This window comes from Octodon degus, unplaced genomic scaffold (assembly GCF_000260255.1).
Source record: "Octodon degus isolate 3935 unplaced genomic scaffold, OctDeg1.0 scaffold00071, whole genome shotgun sequence".
Lineage (NCBI taxonomy): Eukaryota > Metazoa > Chordata > Mammalia > Rodentia > Octodontidae > Octodon > Octodon degus.
The window spans coordinates 7201019-7221147 of NW_004524647.1; the positions used below are offsets into that span (position 1 = coordinate 7201019).

The following is a 20129-nucleotide window of genomic DNA, read 5'->3' on the forward strand; positions in this document are numbered from 1 at the left end:
TGTTCTAATGGTGTTTGTAAATAGGATCACAAGTCCGCATCTTGTACAGCAATTAACCACTAAGAAGAATATATGCAGTGTAATATTTGTTGAAACTGTACTTCCAATTTGATTTGAAACTGTCTCATTGCTATCTGTTTATCAATAAAACTTGGAAAAAAAAAAAGAGGCTGAGGCAGGAGGATCACTGTGAGTTTGAGGTCAGCCTACACTATATAGTGCATTCAAGGCCAGCATGGACTACATAGTGACACCTTTCTTTGAAGAATACTTTCTTCATATTATTCAACTGTTTGTTTTTCATGATTTCTTCTTTTTCGGTGAGTTCTTCAAATTGAGTCACATGGTTTTAAGTTTTTCTAAAATTCAAACATTTAAAAAAAGAACACCAAACAAACTTAAAATCAATATTCTACCTATAGAGTTAAGCTAATTTTTTTATATTTAAAAAAAAAAACCTTATATGTGCTCATACATAACTTTTGACAAGCTTCATACTTCTCCAGGGAGGAGAAACATGTTGGATTTTAATGATGTCGCACCCAAGGAAACTAACTCAAGACACCCTAAATGTGTATATTCTATGGATATGGCTTTGCATGTTAACATATACATATTTACATTATCACTTAGTCTCCTAAACTATGTAATATTCTGAGTGGGTAATATTAATGAAAGACATTTAATTTCCATTTTTGCTGCTAAAAATAGCCTCCAAGAATCACTTCCTTATTTATGCTCTTAACTTTTTGCTTCCCTTTTCTAGAAACATGGGTCATCATTCAACTCTCACTCTAGTATATCCTAGTTTCCTGTCATCTGTTCCTTATTCTCAGCCCACTAATTTGCTTAAGTCACAACAGCATTAAAAACACTTTGCTTCACCTTGCTTCCTCTTCAGCATAATGTTCCTTTGTCCCTTAATCTTTACTGCAAATGTCTTCAAAAGAGCAACCCACACTTGCTATTTACACTTCCTTACCTCATGTCTACTCCCTGACTTCTTCAGCTTGCTCCTACTAAATGCTCTCTGTCAAATCCAGGACCTTTTCAACCTCATTTGCTCTTATACTGTACATCTAGATGTCCTTCATCCTGCCCCCCTCCAAGCCTCATACTTCAGGGGCAGGGCTTGCAGATGTTGACTGAATTATGGAGGCATTACAGTTAATACGCAGGTCCCTGGAGGTGTGGTCTAGAAAACTTTTTATCTCCTTCCCTTTACTCCTTTCTCTATTTCCTGATTACCATCACGTGAGCAACTCTTCCTCTGCTATGTCCCTGTGTCACATCATTTTCCCTTGAATCTAGCCAATTACAGACTACAACCATGAGCCAAATAAAGTTCACCGCCTGCAAGTTACAGGCGTCACGTATTTGTACTAGCAATAAGGACAGTAACTAAGACAAACCTTACCTTTGCCACAATGACTCTGTCAATGTCTCAACCTATACAACCAGTGGAGTCACCTAGAGGTATTTTCAAAGACACTAATTCCAGCCCCACCCCAATTTCCACCCGTCACCTGTAGGACACTCTATACATATTTAATTTTTGCACAGAGTAAATTAGTCTGGTTTAGGAACCTGACTGAACTACATCACCATCAAAACTCTTCTAGTGGGCCAGGGATATAGCTCAGCAACATAATCACCCACCTGGTGCAAAAAAACTCCACGAATCTAATATTTCCTAGTTCTTTTAAAATCTGAAAGCTTTCTTGCAGCCTCATTCCTAGACCTTCTTCCTGTACTTCCTATGATTATACTTACTCCGATTTTCAAACTTCTCTATTATCCAAAGAAGGGATAAGTTTATTATCATCTAGTGGCAATGGTTTTCATACCTACATCTCTATCTTTTTTGAGCTTTAAACCTATTATTTCCTAATGCCAGGAAAATATTTCTATCCAAACATAAAACAGAAAAGTCAAATCCAAAAAAGGAATAAACATCCAAACAGTTTATCCCCTCCCCTCTGTCAACAAATCTAATTAATCTCACCTCTGAAATGTCTCCTAAGCCTGAATCTTCTACTCTAAACCATATCTACTACCTGATCTAATTAACCTCATTATCTCTCGCCAAAAACGGCTGTTTCCTTCCAGTCACTGGTTTAGGCTTCCTGGATTCATTATCTCAGCTTCATTAAATTCTAGTAATATTACTTTAGGAAGTCACTCAATCTTCTAAGTTAACTCGCTCAATTGACAAGAACAGTGCCTTTTTTCCTCCTGTGCCCATTCCCACAGCCAGCCGAATGGAAATCTGCATGCATGAGTTGGAGTAAAACACAGCAATTACCAGTAACAGTATTTCAACCCAACTGTAGATGAGTGTCCCTATAAAGTTAGGTACTTATAGCAATTAGGCAGACACATTTCTTTTTATTAAACTTACTGAATACATTTTTTAAAAAATTTTTTCAATTTAATGTATTTGGTAAGCATCTCACAATGCAGCTCAGACTCAGTGATCCTCCTGTTTTCAGCCTCCCAACCACTGGGATTACAGGCATATGCTCGTCACGCAGGGGGTGGAGCCGGCACGGCACGTGGTGCCAGGAATCAAACCCTGGTCTCTGTGCTTGCCTAAGCAGGCACTTAGTGCACTGAGCTATCTCACCAGCCCTAAATTATTTAAAAAAAAATTTTGTAATTAAATACATTAACTATACTCTATATTTTCTATGTGGTACAAGACAATTACTCTTCATACAACACTGTTCAAGCAAGACAAAAGCTGGGCATTCATGCAGGTGTATCATACATTTATACATATATATAACAAAATATTATTGATTACCATTCACTGTGCAGGTGCATCATACATTTTTATATATATGCGTGTACATATATATAACAAAATATTACTGATTATCATTCACTGTACCTAATACTTAGCACTATTCCAAAGACTTCACATATTTTCACTTTTTTAATCTATACAGTAGTCCCACAAATGAGGAAATTAAGACACGTAAGAGATGCCATTTTGACCTTTGGTTATGTCATATTTGTATTATTAATTTCTGCCTGGAAAAAAACAAATTCAGGTCTTTCAACACCTGATCCAAATACCACTTGTTTTCAACAGCAAGAATTAACTTTATCCCCTTTTATGCTCCAAACAGTTTGTCCAAAGACTAATATAAAGCCATGCCTCACTTAATGACAGGAATACATTCTAAGAATCAAGTTCACAGATGATAGTATCATTTTGCAAATATCATAGGAGACATGTGGGTTGAGAATGGGGGCCAGTGCCTATAATCCCAGCATTCAAGAAGTGGAGACAAGAGGATCATGAGTTTAAGGCAAGCCTGAGCTACATGGTGAGTCCAAGACCTGTGTAAACTACACTGTGAAACTTAAAACCAGAATATATGTGAACATCAGATGATACACAAACTAAGATGACTATATCAAGAGACAGCATAATCCATGAGGACCACTATTATATCCACACTGTGTCACAGAACAAAACACCATGCAGCAGATATCACACAGTACACAGTAAGACTTTACGATGATCAACTATCGTCCTAAACACACTGAACACAACAGTCTTACTCATTTTTACAACTAGGACAGTGCCTGGCAAGGCATAGGCTCTGTACAAATATTTTGAAATAGCATTAAAAGTTTAAGAAAATGAAATGTAAAAAAATTAGTACTTACAAAGAATCACTAGAACAATTTTAAAACTAAAAACATACAAAATATTGACTGTATTTCATATCATTTCTATTAAAAATACATACCCAATTTTACAGATCCTCCAAAAAGTGAACCTTTATCAAAAGCATCCTTCCAGGTGAATGTCAAGCATATCTAAATAGAATGGGAAAAAACAAAATTATTTTACCATCTTGGAGCTCATTAAATGGTAAGTCTCTTTTAAAGAAAAATCTACAAGGAAAGAAAACAAAAGATGAACCTGTCTAAAATATCTTCTGTAGTTAATCAACTAATTTTCCTTCTGTATCATAAATTTTGTAAAGCAGAATACTGGCACAAGGATACTCCAACTAATCACTGTATCTGTAACCATAAACACTATCCTATTGAAAAATGTACCATGGCTTCAACAGAACAAGCTCTTAATAAATACTTGCCAAGTAAGAGAAAAAAAATAAAATAAAACAAAACACCACAGGTTTGGTAGAAGATAAAACTAAAAACAGCCATTACAAAAGGTGAACAATGGTTTCTTTGAGAAGATGAGAGATTTTATTTTTTACATTAACATATAAGATCTTCACCTCACTTAACTTATGTATTACACCAAACACACACAAAAAATTCTAACTCTGGAGTAGGAAAAACCTCAAACATACACAAAAACAGAAAGATTAGCACAATAAACTCTCACAACCTATCAGCAGCTTTCCTTCTGCTCCTCTTGTTCATAGGCTCCCCAGCTTCCCGCCCCTCACTCCGTCACAGCTCCACATACACATTTTTATGGAACACTATAAAGAAAATCTCAATATAAAATTATTTCACCTATAAAAACTTGTTTAAAAAATGTGTATTTTTCTTACACTATTTTGAAATTCAGAAGTACCACATACTATAAAAACTTTTATTAGAGCAAGGCACAGTGGCACAGACCTATAATTCCAGCATTCTGGAAAACTAAGAGAGAAAAATCACAAGTCCGACCCTAGACTTGGCAAAATCTGTCTCAAAATAATTTTTTAAAAAAGACTGGGTATATAGCTCATTGTCAAAGTTCCATATACTCCAGTACTGGGGGGGAAAAAAAAGCCTCTTAGCAAGTCTCCCAAATATCAAAAAAACTGTACAAAATCGTCTGTATTTTCAACAACTACACTTTAGGAAGAAACACAGTTGAGCTTATAATATTATAACATCAACCAGAACAATATTTGCAAATATATATGTAAATATAACGTGCCAGTAATTTTTTAACCACTAAACCCAGAGTAGTAATTTCTGAGTTATAGTTTCCTTAATTCTAAGAAAGTCACAGAGAAGGACATAACAAGTCATATTAATCAATCTCTAGATCCCCTATTAATGTAAAATAGTTCTATGCTCTGTATGAGCCCCTAAAGACTAGGAAGAATTATATGAATAGAATTCCAGAAGACCCTCCATAGGACATAGGTTTCTATCAGACAAGACCTAAAAATTTCTAATTAATGTAAAACTATCTTTTAAAAGATAAAAGGTAGTAGAAGAACCACTGATCTGAATAAAATGATACCACAGATAGGAAATGAGTAACTCACAATTACTATATGACTTTAAAATTAAACTAATGACTTACCTGATTTTCAGAAAATGGGAATTTGGGTTCAATGGCACAGATTTGATCATAGTATCTAAAAAGTAAATCAGAATCAGTAATTAGCTGAAATAAATATGACACATTCATGTAAATACAACTGGTTTATTATCAGAGTAGCTTAATTGGAACGGCCTACAGAACCAATTTTATCAGTTACTTTAAGGCAAGTGAGCCGTCTGTTAAGGTATAAAGACAGAAGTTAAAATGGGAAAGTAGTTGGGTTTTGGAGGGGGTGTGTGTGTGTATGTGTGTGTGGTATAGGGGACTGAACTCAGGATCTCCCCCGCCCCAACATAAGTTAAAATGTATGCACTAAAAAATAGTGAGTAAAAAAAAAAAAAATTCAGTTATGAGCACAAAGAAAATAATGTATCAATTTTTACTGGCTAAAAGTAAACATGCAATCTGGAAATTACCTATGTCTTAAAATACTTTATTATTAATATTTATATTCATTGGAAATCAGTATCTCTGGTAAACTGCTGATCAAAAAAGATAATCAGCTTTCAAATGTGCTTGAGGTATGTCCACTTCTTTAGGTTTGTCCAGCACTGCCACACAACTCATCAAAGCTGACATAGCTCATCTCTTCCCAGTAAACTGATCCAGGTTTCCTAACCAATCTTCCTGTCTTTCTCCTTTCCAATATATTCTGCACCCAGCAGTCAGAATGTTCGCTAACCATGAAGCAGTCTCCCCCCTCATCAGGGTGATCTTTCAGCCAGTTGACGAGAGGAAGGGGAAGAGCGTAAGGACCAAGCTTTGTAAATGTCCTCTAATCTTTTCTTCTTTTCTATCCTTTCTTACTCTTTCCTAATTCCTAAAATCTTCCCTGGCCTTCCTCAGGCCTCTTTCCAATAGTCATTTCTGGGAGAAAATTTTCAGGGTTAAGTGAGTGGGAATAAGCAAGTAATGTCTGAAACTAAGCTTTTTGCTGGCATAGCCATGTGTTGGGTTACGGAAGAACTGAGCAACTGAATATACACATTAAAAGACAATGAGACATTTCACACTATCAAAGAATTATAAATATGGGAAGAGACAAGGATGTTCGTTTGGGGTTGGACTGGAAGTATCAATGTGAACTCATCTGTTCTTGTAGTAGAGGAAAAAATTTAAATATGTATGTTATTCCTAAATATATATGCTAAGAAAGACTGGAAATGGTCATACTTCACAGTATCCCTAACCATACCTTGTGCCCAGATAAATCATTTCCTGCATCAAAAGAAGCTCTTATACATTATAACCTTACAGAAAAGGTTAACTCTGTGGGTAAGACTGAGAAGATTCAAGACTCAATACAAAATATCCTGCTATACGAAAAAGTGATGAAGTCAGGGCAGATAAGGTGGCACACACCTTCCAACACTCAGAAGGCTGAAACAGAAGGAACATTGTGAATTCAAGGCCAGAAGACTGGATCACATAATGAATTCAAGGTCAGCATGAACTACACAGCAAGATCCTGTCTAAAAAAAAAAAAAAAAAAGCAATGAAGTATTCAAAACTAAGATAAAGCTTCAGATATAGGAGATGATGGCAAGAATTCTACAGGCAAGAGAAACAATGATTAACGAAAGTTAGACCTGTGACTGAAAAGTTAGCGCTGTCTTCATACATTGGATTTTGCTAATCTAAATCAATGCCTGTCACAGTAGATGATAAAGAGGCCAACAATGATTTTCAGAATTCTATGATGCCATTTGTAAGGACTCTTATAAGATTATAACAGCTCAGGCATAGGTGCAAAGAGCAGCAGCAGAACAAACAGGTTGTAAAAGGAAGGCGTGCCTGAATAAAAAGATTCACAGCCTGAAAGGGACAGAAAATGCACTAAAACTCAGAAACCTTAAAAGATTAAGTAAATATTAACAGACCTAGCATAAGGTATGTTATAAATACAGAACTGAAAATTTTGTTTCCCTGTAAACTGTGACCATCTTTTAGAGATCTTTTTTTTTTTTTTTGGTGGAACTAGGGATTGAACTCAGGCCCTTGCGCTTGCCAGGGAAGTGCTTATTCCACTGAGCCATCTCCCCTGCCCCTAGAGATCATTTTAGACAAGATTTTTTTGATGAAAGTGAATCATAGCTCAATAAACTGGTGGCAAAACACACAGAAAGAGATGATTAAGGCCATGTTCCTTAAAAGAAACTAGCTTTATGGACCTCATAATAGAATAAATAAAATAAGTAACACCTACAAACACAATCTGTTGAAAAAATATGAACAGTATTTTGAATAGAGATGAACAGAGAAAAGAAAGTTCCACCCCACTGTACAATGCCAATGAATAAATCTAGAATAATTGGTAGAAAAATTGCTAATTGGCACCTCTGAGAGTAGGAGAATATCTGATTGTTATATGATTCATCAATGGATACTAAAAGTAGCAGGTTTGGTTCTCACAGAGATTTAAAGTATCTATGTACAAAATACACCATACTCACCAACTATAAAGTCAGGAAACCTAGCAAACACTATCTTAAGCAAATGATAACAAATAATATGACCATTAAAGGACACATCAACATCATGTTTTCCAAATATGCACTAAAAAGAATTCAGCATCAATTCACCAGTATACCTATGCAAAAATGTACAAATCAAAAGGAAATATAAAACAAAGCCTTATTGAGGGACATTCTATAAAGTAGCTTATACTTTTCAAAAATGTCAAGGTTACGGAAAAAACTACAAACTGTTCCAGATTACCAAAAGTAAGTTATGTAGGGGGGACACTTCTATTTAGGAAATAAAGTATTAAGCTTTGAAACCCTTTAAATGATTCTCATTATACTTCATTTTGATAAGGTCTTGCATTACCTAGCCCTTATCCAACTCTCTGGCTTTAACTCAGGATATTCATTGTACATTCAAGTCACTAAATTGTATTATCTCTTAGTTTTGGGCCTTCATCCATTTTTCTTCTTTTATATTTGAATCCTTTACTCTTTATTTCTCACTTTTTATTCTGAGCTTGCATTGTTCAAAGAAGACTTTATGCCAGGAATGGCAGAATGTCCCTATCTACAATCCAACACTATGAGGCTGTAAAAGGAAAATCACAAATTGGAGCTTAGCCGGGGCAACTTAGCAAAATCTTGTCTCAAATTTTAAGAAGTTTTGTTTGTTTTTTTTTTAAGGGGTAGGAGGGGAAACTTGGAGATGTTGCCTAGTCCAAAGGTCCTGAATTCAACTGCAGTTACTACAAACCATAGTCCTATGGCAAAGGAAGTTGGCACTATACATTTAAAAATATGTGTTTGTAAAGCTTTTACAAGGAAAGAAATACAGAACAGTACTGGCACTAAGGAGAAAAACAGGTAAGAGTAATAAAGTATGTATACAATGAAGCGAAGAGACTGCCATTTTAAATAAGACGGTTATTTAGCTACATTTTGTTAATTTTAGAACATCATGAATGAAGAAATCCTAAAGGAAATAACTGGAGTGAGCTCGACTGTGGAGGGACAAGTCTAGGGAAAGCCAGTGCCAACATTCTGGAATGAAACTGTGCCTTGGAATGTATGTGAAATTACAGGGAAGCCAACATAGCTATAAAGTGAGTGGGGGAAAGAAAAAAAGAAAAAGAAAAAGAAGTCAAAGAAATAACAACAGGTATGGTAGTACATACCTACAATCCCAGCACACTGGGAGGCTGAGACAGAAAAATCAGAAGTCTGAGCCCAGGCAACTTTGCAAGATTCTCTCTCAAAATTAAAAATTTTAAAAGACCAGGGCTATAGCTCAATGTAAAGGCCCTAGTTTTAATGTCCAGTACTGAAAAAAGGAAAAAAAAAAAAAAAAAACAGGCAGCTATGTAGACCTTATTTACTAACTTCTTCTATCTTGAAATAAGCAAGAAAGTAGGGGGGAGTAACTTGCTTAGCAAATAGTTCAAGAAAAGAACAGTCTATCATGTCTGCATCTTGTACAGCAATTAACCATTAGGAAGAAGGTATGCAATGTGTTAATTATTGAAACTGTCCTACCAATTTGATTTGAAACTGTCTCATTGCTATTTGTTTATCAATAAAATTATGGGAAAAGAAAAAAAGAAAAGAACAGTCTAATGTCCTAAAAATTTTATACTTATTTTCTGCACTCCAAAGCTTTAACATCCTTAGAAAACTTGAGTTGTTGCTGAATTTTTAGTTGTTGAGTTGATTTGCACCACTGCACAACTCAATGTGAGAAAACTATTTAACTTATTTATTATCTTGTGAAAAGTATACATTTGAAATTTTTGTTCATACTGTATTTATCAAGTATGATGAAAAGCAATATATATTCTTTCATTATGCTAAATTATGATTGCCATTATTAATCAGCAAAATGTGGAGTGTATGTTCTTTTCATAGTAATATATGCCTTTTGTAACTTCACTTGGTTATTTTATTGTAAATGAGTAAAAATTTTAATTTAAGAGATTGTATGTAGTATTTATTTCAATTTCTTTCTTTGTTTACGTAAATTGCGAAAGATTTCATGATTTCTTTATAGAAATCTATCTCGATGCTGTGGAAATAGTTTGACAGATATCTGAGTTTTCTTAGAATATATAATGGTTGTAGCCCATCCACTTTTAGGGGAAAAAAAAAGACCACACTGCAATCAGACTTATATGTGGCGTGTTTTGCCAATGCCAACCTTAAAACTGGCAAAAAAAGTTCTGTTTTCTGATTCCACCAGCTCTACTGTGACTAACTCTTGAGTATAAAGACACGCAGCAATAAATACTAGGGGGACAGTCTCACAGTGCCTTCAGAAGGGCCCAAACTTGCCTTAATCTTCCTCAACCAAATAAGTATTTTATTAGTGCTTGAGAGAATTTGAATGTAGGATGGGTTCAACTGCACAAAAAGAAAAGATTTTTTACCACTTTTTTATAGCTATAAAGTGAAGAGGCCACGTCTTAGTGCTGAAATGGTATCTAGTACACGAATATGCCTTGTTTAATTACCAAGAATGCTAAAACTTGTATTATTTTTTTTCCATGTAGAAAGGCAGGAAAGTCTTGAGCTTTCCTGGACAGCAGAATCAGCAGTAGCTTAGTTCGCAGGTACAGTTGGAGCACTATGTATGTACTCTGGACTACTTTGACAGAAGTAGGCTTTAAATGTAACAAGATAAGTCAACTTGAGTTGTAATATATTTGGGGAATCAGTTCACTACAAATTGTGACTGTAAACATTGTACTGTAAATGTTTTGTAGTTTTCCCCCAATAAAATTTTGGGGGAAAAAAAAAACTTGAGTTGTATGGGAAAAGTTCATTTATAATATAGATTTAAATGACTAGAAGCTATAAGGTGAAATCCTCAAAGTAAAATCACTGTCTTAGGTCAGCTTACAGAAGATGGAACAAGTACAAGGAAAGACAGTCACTGGAAAGCAACAATGGCTAATTAGTAGGAAATAAACTCCAACAGAAGAGATTAGCCAACACTTAATAAAAAAAAAAACAACTACTGCTAACTGCAGTTGGCACAGGCCAAATGCTGTTCCCGAAGAACCAAACATTCCTTCATATAAGTCCACTACTTTTCACCCATCTTCTCAGATATCAAAGTTCCCTAGAAAGAAAAATCACAAATAGAAGAAAATCTATTACATTTTTCTCTTTATCATGAAATTGGGTTTTACTGTATCAGCATACACTGGTCTGCAACATTATTTCCCTCTGTGCAAGTTTTCCAGAGGTAGAAAGATGGAAAACACATATACAAAGCCAGATAACAGAAGAAAAATGCAGAAATAAGTGAATTTCTTCCTATCCACTTAATTAAAATTTAAAGTCTTCAAAACATACAAAGCTACAGTGGGCAAAACTCAGGCTTTCACCTCTAACATCCCTCAGTTTGAATTCCACTTCTTTCCCTCTCCCAGCCCCGTACCAGGATTGAACCCAGGGCTAGGCATGCAATCTACTCACTGGAGATCCAACTAGGGACCTTGAGCTTGCCAGGCAGGTGCTTAGGCCACTGAGCTCTATCCCTGGCCCAAGCATTCTACTCTTTTTTTTTTTTTTTTGCGGAACCGGGGATTGAACTCAGGCCCTTGCGCTTGCCAGGGAAGCGCTTATTCCACTGAGCCATCTCCCTGGCCCCGCATTCTACTCTTAAATGACAACTCAGCTCTGTTTTTATTTTGAGACAAGATCTCACTAAATTGCCCAGGCTGGCTTCAAGCTTGCAATCTTCCTACCTCCATCTTCAAGCAGGTGTAATTACAGGTAGAAGCCACCATACCTGGCAGCAATTTAACTTAACAGTCAGTGAGTAGCAACAAGCAGGAAAAATTGAAAAAAAAAAAAAAAAATCAATTCACATACACCTCTTGATACGAATATAAACAACCACTGTTAGAAAGCTGATAGCCTCCTCTTCCTGTTAAACAAAAGAGATCTGAATGAAGATTATTTTCTACTCCCTCTCAAAACACCACTTAAAAAAAAATTAAAAATGTAATTCAGGCTGGGTGTGTGACACAATACATCTGTAATCCCAGCACTGGGGAGGCTGAAGCAGAAGGATCTAAATTCAAGTCCAGGTTGAACTACACATTGTTGAATCTTATCTCCAAAAACGAGGTAAACAGCTCAGTGTTAAAAGACATGAGCTTAGCATCTTCATAGTTCAACATCCTCCCAAAAAAGTTCAACATGCAAGGATAAAGGAGATTTCAACAATATTTTCAAAAAGTGAAAAAGTGAGTGATACCTGAAAAAGCTGCAATCTAAATTGCCTACAAACTTGGAAGGGAGCCATCAAACAAGCCCAATCATATTAAGGAAGCCAACAAGAACCTGAATTAAGAAGCATGTGGTACCATAAAGGACAGAATTTTCCACCTGCAACTGAAAAGACACAATGTGGATGAAAATAACCTTCAGGCTCCCAGATCCTCCACCTAAGGACAGGTTCACTCAAAAGAAACTGTTAGGAATATCAAGCACTTCAAAGCAGGGATGATCCCATCTCCCTTACTAACGGAAACTCAGATTTCTGGCCAGTGTAAGCTACTCATAATGAAAACTTTTTCTTAGATGGGGGTTTACATAATGGCCAATAACAAATAATCAAGACATATTGGGGCAGTTTTCAGAAAACAACTTGGAACCTGAGCCCTATAACTTTCTTTCTTCTTCCCCCTACTGTCTGAAAAGAGTACAAGTGCTACTCTGGCCATTAGAGCAAGGACCATACTCTTTATGTTTTACTGAGCTGAAAGAAGTCTGAGCCCTAAATTAGAACTTCACAGAACTACAATCCCTGAACTACTAGAGCCTCCATAAGAATGAAAATCTTAATTTAACTCCCTGATAATTTAGGATCTACAATGTAAGATTTTGAACCTAATCCTAACACAAATATATTACTTTTTTTTTTTGGCAGAACCGGGAATTGAACTCAGGCCCTTGCGCTTGTCAGGGAAGCACTTATTCCACTGAGCCATCTACCCAGTCCACAAATATCATATTACTGATAAAAGGTAAAACTATATACATGATTGTTGAGATTCTCAACTGACATTCATTCTGAACAAATTTCAGGAAACTGACCAGGCAGTTTCATGGAAGGAAACTGAAGGCTTTCTCTCTAAATAAAATCATTACCACAAATGACAACAATGCTGTATGTGTATTTCCAAAACCAAAATAAACCAATAGGATTCCCACATGATCACCCTGAGTACCACAGCCCTTCTAACCATTTTTTAGTAAAGCCATTTTATAAAGTGTTATATAAATTAGTTTTTAAGTAACCATTTCTATTAGCATCATACACATTTATGTGTATTTTACGAAATAAAATAAGAAGTTACTCATAAAAAAGTAAATCATCTGAGCTGTAGGCAGAGCTGTGCACCAGCAAACACTACATAGCATTTATTTTTCAGGAATCAAGCCATATTTTTCAGTTTGTTATTTAGAAGTTCATTAAGCTAAAAATATAAATTAACATACATTTTATATATTTATCAAACAAGTTTTGAAAATAACACATTCTGCTTGATTTGAGTATCTCAGAACTATGTGACAATTATCCTAACTATACTCAAGAAATATCTGATTCAAGAATAGGATACCCAGGGCCGGGGAGATGGCTCAGTAGAATAAGTGCTTCCCTGGCAAGTGCAAGGGCCTGAGTTCAATCCCCGGTTCCGCAAAAAAAAAAAAAAAAGAATAGGATACCCAAAGAATTTTTGCACACAATTTCATTACAAAATGTATTAGATTTAAAAAAAAAAAAAAAAAAAACCACGGCCAGCAAGATAGCTCAGCAGTCTAAAGTGCCTGCTTAGGCAAGCACAGGAACCAAGGTTCAATTCCCAGCACCACACATCCCATGTCCCCTCCCCACAAAAAACCACTGAAAGAGTAAAAAGAAAAGAAAACCTGAATATTTGTTGAATGACTATGCTAGGTGAGGATTATATACTCAAGTGCCTAAAGATATATAATTGCAAAGAGACCATCTCTACAATAGTTCTACCAAAGTCCCCACACTCATGCTAGTAAAAGAAATGAACAAAGGAATGACCTTCTAAAGCTCCCAGAAGAATGCTTATCTGAATTATCCACTATCATTATTATTTTAAAATCACGAAACAAATGCCTCTGAAGATCCTAAACTGGAAACAAAACCTAATATATTCAACAAAATATTGTTAAGGTTCACTGTATCACAAATAGTCCTTTTTTAAAAATATGTAACTGGGGACTGAACACTGGTGTGCTCTATCACTGAGCTACAACCCAGCCCTTTCTATTTTTTGTGATAAGACCTTACTAAATTACCCAGGCCTGCCTCAAACCTGCGATCTTCCGACCTCAGCCTCCCAAGCAGGCACATAACACCATAGTTGGCTGTTGGCTGTGTTCTGAAAATTTCTAAATGTGGGCAGGGGAGATGGTTCAGTAGAATAGGCGCTTCCCTGGCAAGCACAAGAGCCTGAGTTCAATCCCCGGTTCCACAAAAAACACAACTTCTAAATGAAAATCCCCACTGAATGTTACTTAGTCTACATAAAAGTTGTTTTGAAGATTTTTTAACCCTAATGAATGGCCAAGTGGGCTGGGTGTAGATACATGTCTATAAATCCGGCACTCAAAAGCTGAGGGAGGAGGATCTCAAATTTAAGGCCAACATGATTATATGGTGAGTTGAAGGTCAGCCTGGACTACGAAAGCTGGACTTCGTCTCAAGAAACCGAGAGAGAGAGAAGAGAGAGAAGAGAGAGAGAGAGAGAGAGAGAGAGAGAGAGAGAGAGAGACAGACACACGGACACACAGAGTAACAAGAGACAGAGGCAGAGACAGAGAAAGCAAGAAAAAGCTGAGAGATAGAAAAAGGAAAATGCCAACTATTCCTGGGTTAATTCAAAAAAGTGTTTAAGTATCTGACCAATAATCCCTGAAGCCCAACAATTTTAGCTTTAAAACTGATAATGCAGTCATAACTTCTGAGCAATCTGTTCAATCTCTTCATTTTGCAAACCTAATCATTCCCCTGTCCAAATTAATTTTGCTTTGCCAGATGGGGGAATGAAGAAGTTAAATCAAGAGGGATAACCTCAGCAAAGAACACTGAATTTTATTCCCATTACAAATGGCTACAAACCAACCAAATTAGAGGTCTCAGTGGACCCTCAACAGACCTAAGGAAAAAGTATAGTGTTATGGTCCTATATTACTCTAAGGGCTGCTAGTGGCCACTTCTCAATACAAAAACAAAACTCACCTAAGAAAAAAGGATTGTGGAGGCAAAATCACCAGTGGTGCTTAGGAAGGAATCTCCTCAAAATTTCCAGGCACAAAAATGTCTTTTCTTACCTTCAGCTAGTTTAACCAGGGTTTCTAATATTTGCACATTAATACAACTATGTTTCTTTCAGTGAACAAGGAGAATGTATTACACAGGAAATAAGATCATAAGATGTTACACAAACATTCTGTCATTCTTAACCGTTAACCACCATTAAAAGAACTCTCATTAAATACAAAATGAGGTTAGCTTGGCACAGGGCAACCTGCTAGGTAATCCCAGCACTTGTGAGGCTGAGGCAGGAGGATCCTTGAGAGTTGGAGGCCAGTTTGGCTAATTAGTGAGTTCCGAAGCCAGTCTGAACTATGGCCAGTCCTGTTCTCAAATAAACCAAGAAATAAAAGTAAATACAAAATGAAATCGATAAACATTTACTAAAATAAATTTATTCCACCATGTGCACTTGGTTGTAAACTAATTTTATTTACTTTTTTTTTTGTAAACTAATTTTAAGCAGCCTATGTGAAGATTGTCACTCAACCTTTATCTCAATCACTTAGAATTCTCCATCTGTCGTCTACTTTGAACTTAAGATGAATCATTTCAAGTTAACAATGTAGTAACCACTAAAAGAGCTATTTGGTTCAGTGTCCCAATTCCCCCACTTCCCTAAACCAACCACTATTATGAAATTGAGATCTGGCCCAGGAAGTAAGTCCTAAGACGTGACAGCAAAAAGGGGAGGAGAAAGCGTTTCGTTAAGAGTCTCGAAGAAAAACGAAAACTAGTTAATGAGAGCGATTAGTACGACGCTGATTACTCCTCCCACGTAGGGAGCCCGGGCCACTCAAGGCAGGGGCGGGCGGGCAGGACAGAAGGCAGGGTTATTTCCAGCCAGCAGGGTCAGGCCCGCTCACCGGGAAAGAATGCAAACCACACCTACGCGCCTGGCCCGGCCGGGGCGGGGCGGTTCGGGGCGGTTCGGCCGCACCGCGGACCCGAGACTCGAGGGAGGGAAGCAGAAAGGGAGGCGGCTGGGGCGGCGGGCTGGACGACCTCCCCCCTCCGGCCCCGCGCCCACCTCAGGAGCGTCTCGAGCGCGCCCTCGTGCTTGTCCAGCGGGCGGCCCAGGGCGGTGCGGCGCAGCTTGCTGAGCTCCTCGGCCGCGCGGCAGTACTGGGCCTGCTCCTCCCCGCCGCTCGGGTAGGTCTGCTGGATGAACTTCACCAGCGGCTTAGCCAAGTCCACCTCCGAGGTCTTTTTCAGCTGCACCGAGATGAATGTCGCCATGATGAGCACCCTGGCCACAGTCTGGGCCAGAAAGACGGCGGGGCAGCGAGGAGAGGAGGGCCGAGGCGCTTGGGAACCGGGCGGCGGACCAGCGGACCGACGGGCTGACGGACGTGCGCTCGGCTTGCGCTTCGGATCTGGTCACTTCCGGGAGCGCAGGCGCAGGCGCACTCCGGCGCAGGCGCACGTAAGAGTACCGCGGCGACGCCGCCTACCTGGGCGCACCTTGGCGCACGCACTTTCTCTGCGCTGTGCTCGCCTTCCCTGCTGTCGGCGTAAGTCCACGCAGCACTTTCACGTAAGAGTAACTTATTCCTCCATTTGAACAACTTACCTGTGCATTGTTCGTGTCCTTCCGCTTGCCCACAGCCTTGCAGCCCCAGGGTTACTGTGGTCTTCGATGGTTCATTCAGCTCCTATCCACGGTCTAGTGTGTGCAGACAATTGGCGCCGTCTCTGCCTGTGTGCAGATTACAGACTTGGGGAAGAGCCTCGTAAGATTAAAAAAAAAATAAAACAGGAGAGGAAAATAACAGTGCTTCAGATTTAAGATTTTCACGCTCTCGTAAGAAGCAAATTTTAAACAAGTTGATTAAAGAAGAGGGTCTCCTGAACAGGTTCTCTGAGCAGTTCTTTGTAGTTTAGAAAGATGCCTCATGTTGTAAGTGGAGAGGCACTGCTAGGCAAGGGGGAGCCTCTCAGACAAACGGCATTTCCTATGGCCAGGAAGTAGAAACAAATTTTGTAAAGAAAAATTTTAAAGTAAAAACTTAAAAAGTAGGAGAGTAAGTGGCACGTGCCTGTAATTTCCAGCTACTGGAGAAGCTGAGAGAAAAGGATGGCAAGTTCAAGGCCAGCCTGGACACCCTAAGGAGACCGTGCTGCAAGTAAAATACTGTGCGCTAAAAAAAAATATATAGATAGATAGATAGATAGATAGATAGATAGATTCTTGCCTAACATCCAGAGGCCCTTGGCTCAGTACCCAGTTCCAAAGGATTTTTTAAAAAATAGAGAACAGAATCAAAGTTGAAAGACTAAGCAGGTATTTAATAGTTCAAAACCTTCTGAGCCAAGTTAAAAGAATTTGTTTTGTCAGTATGCAAAAAAGCTATAAATGGCACTTAAACAATTTACCTTTTATACCTTTAAAAAGGCTACCCTGTAGCTCAATCTGATAGTCTCCTAATGGAATGTAATATGAACTACACAATACCATTGCTGATATATTCCAGGTGAAAATCCTCAGCTTGTGTCTAACACATAATAAACACAGTGGATGAACAAACAGGTAGTACCAGAAAAAATAACCAAGAAAATTTAGAAGGTGATATAGTCCTGAAGATAACTGTCATATTTCTTCAACGATTTATTATCATGAAACAAATCAACTGCTTTGTGCAAAGAAAGGTAAAGGGCATTACCATTTGAACTGGATCCTGGTCTATACAAACTATTACATTTTTCAGTTGAGATTTAAGTACAGAGGGACTACTAGATAAAATGAAACTATATCGTAGAAAGGTAGAGATTATTAGCTGGAAAAAAAAGTAAGTTATAAAATGCCATTCTGTTACAATATCTTATTTCTTTTTTAAAAAAATACATGTGAGACTGGGCGTGGTGGCACGTGCCTGTAATCCCAGCACTTGGGAGGCTGAAAACAGGAAAATCACCATGAGTCCAATCTATGTAGAGAGACCCTGTAGACCCTGTACTAAATACATTAAAAAAAACCGTGTATATTTGTGTACTACAAAAATGAGTTGTACTATAAAGTGTTAACATCATATTTTCTTTATGCGTATTTTCTTTTATGTATTCTGTTTGCAGCATACAGCATATGCTTCTTATAATAAAAGCTTATTTTACCACAATTTATAAAATATCTTTAAACTATTCTGTATTAAAATAAAGCAACCACTCTGCCTGGTGTGTAGAGAATGCATTAGAGAAAGGCAACTATGACAGCATGGAAGCACATTGTTTAGTTAAAAACAGAAGAATTTACCAATGAACTGGATAGAAAAAGGGGAGAGTTCGCAGATGGCAACTGGTTTGTGGATGTAAACATCTGGGTGGTTGGTGAGATTAGGTACTGATATAGGGAAGACCAGGGGATAACTCATAAATGAAGATTATTTGCTTTTACATCTAGGTATTAAAGTGATAATTTTATATATATGAATATCCCTGTAGTATAAGATTAGAACTCCCCAGAGATCTTGTTTGGTAGTCAGCATACAAATTGTTTTTAAACCCTCAGGATTGAAGGAACACTTCAAAGTTCTTCCAGAAGCAATCAAGAAATACAGTATATCATTAGGTACTTTTTAAAGATAGACGATACTGAAGTAGCTTCTACATTGGTTGACAAGACTGATTCATTGGGAACAAAGATTCAGAATAGAGCAAATAGGCAAAGGAGCTAAATACATACAAGTGAGACACTTAGGTACCACGGCTGCTGGATCAGGAGGCTGGGAAGACAAAAGAAGTCCCTGGGCACAGTAAAATACTACCCTTCACAACATGACATGTTATGTCTCTATTCTATGCTCTTTTAACAGATCCACCATGAAACCCTGATAAAAATCTCCAGATGTTTGCATGGGATGAGAACTTAAAATGTAAAAGCCCAAATAAGCCCTCTAGTTTCACTTTCTTTTAGTAAATTATAGTCATCAGTTTTAGAAGTCATGCAGCTGGCATACAGTACTAGCTTCCTGCTAGCTTTGCTGTAAGATAACGTCCCTGGTGTGAGTTGTGATATAACAGCTGCCAAGGTTCCTTTCCAGGCACCTAAAGGTGCTTTTGCTAAATACATTGACACTTAAGCCTACAGATATCTGATAGTTGACTAAAATGGGATAAAGAGCTTGGCATATTGTGTCTGTCACTTTACTCTCTTAACCCTTTGGTCAGATTTACTCAGTTCTGCATATAGATAGTTGATCATTTAAAAATGTTTTTGCAAAGACTATAAGATTAACTTGGCCTATTGCCCATTGTAGCTGGTATGTATTTTCTTTTCCTGTCTGCTCCTTTCTGCCTGTACCCTTGTGCTTTTTCAGAAGCCCCAAAATCCCAAGCAACTGACGTCTTCGGCCATGTTAGCCCTATCATGGGACCCAGACACATAAGGCCAGGATATTTTGTACAGATGATGGCACCAGCTGCACAAAAATGCAACAACTCTAGGACAAGTAGACCATGATCACTTGCTGGTCCAAGTCTGTCACAAGAAAAAAATATATTTTGGAACCATTCCCTTAGCCAATGGGAATTACTGTGCCTTAGTCCATAAATCAATAAAATCTTGCTGCTTTTTGTTCTGGGAGCAGCTTGATCCCACTCTCAACCAATTGTCATCTCCCTTCAGCTGAAGATCCTTTCCCTCTCACCCCAGTAAAGCTTTGCTTCACAGGATTATGTATCTTGCAGTTTATGGCCCAGTCTCATTCTACCACCTCTGAGTCAAAAGATTCTGTTTGTTGAGACCGAAGAGGAAATGAATATCTGTATGTGGTTAACTTTGTGATATTGATCAGATGAAGATTATGATAATACTACCTGAAGGAATTTAGAATAAAGCTCAAACTCCTTACAATAACGTGATCTGCATCTGCCTGTCTTCTGCAATCATATTTAGCAACTTGCTTCTCGTTTGTTATTACCTGGTCACAGGGATCTTACTCAGTGTCTCAAACTTGTCTCTTATGCCCTCAAATGCTTTCCCTTTCTC

At 37.6% G+C, this 20129-nt stretch overlaps 1 protein-coding gene across 2 annotated transcripts in view; it reads right to left on the reverse strand.

Annotated features, from left to right (window-relative positions):
• The window catches only part of Pdcd6ip (programmed cell death 6 interacting protein), a 76019-nt gene extending 59512 nt beyond the window's left edge, over positions 1-16507 (reverse strand). For both annotated transcript variants that reach the window (XM_004635260.3, XM_004635259.3), the window contains exons 1-3: positions 16176-16507; positions 5300-5354; positions 3765-3834 (exon numbers count right to left, since the gene is read on the reverse strand). In XM_004635260.3, coding sequence (XP_004635317.1) covers positions 3765-3834; positions 5300-5354; positions 16176-16384 — 334 coding nt within the window. In that variant the 5' untranslated portion in view covers positions 16385-16507. The remainder of the gene's footprint in view (positions 1-3764; positions 3835-5299; positions 5355-16175) is intronic.
• Positions 16508-20129: the final 3622 nt, after the last annotated feature.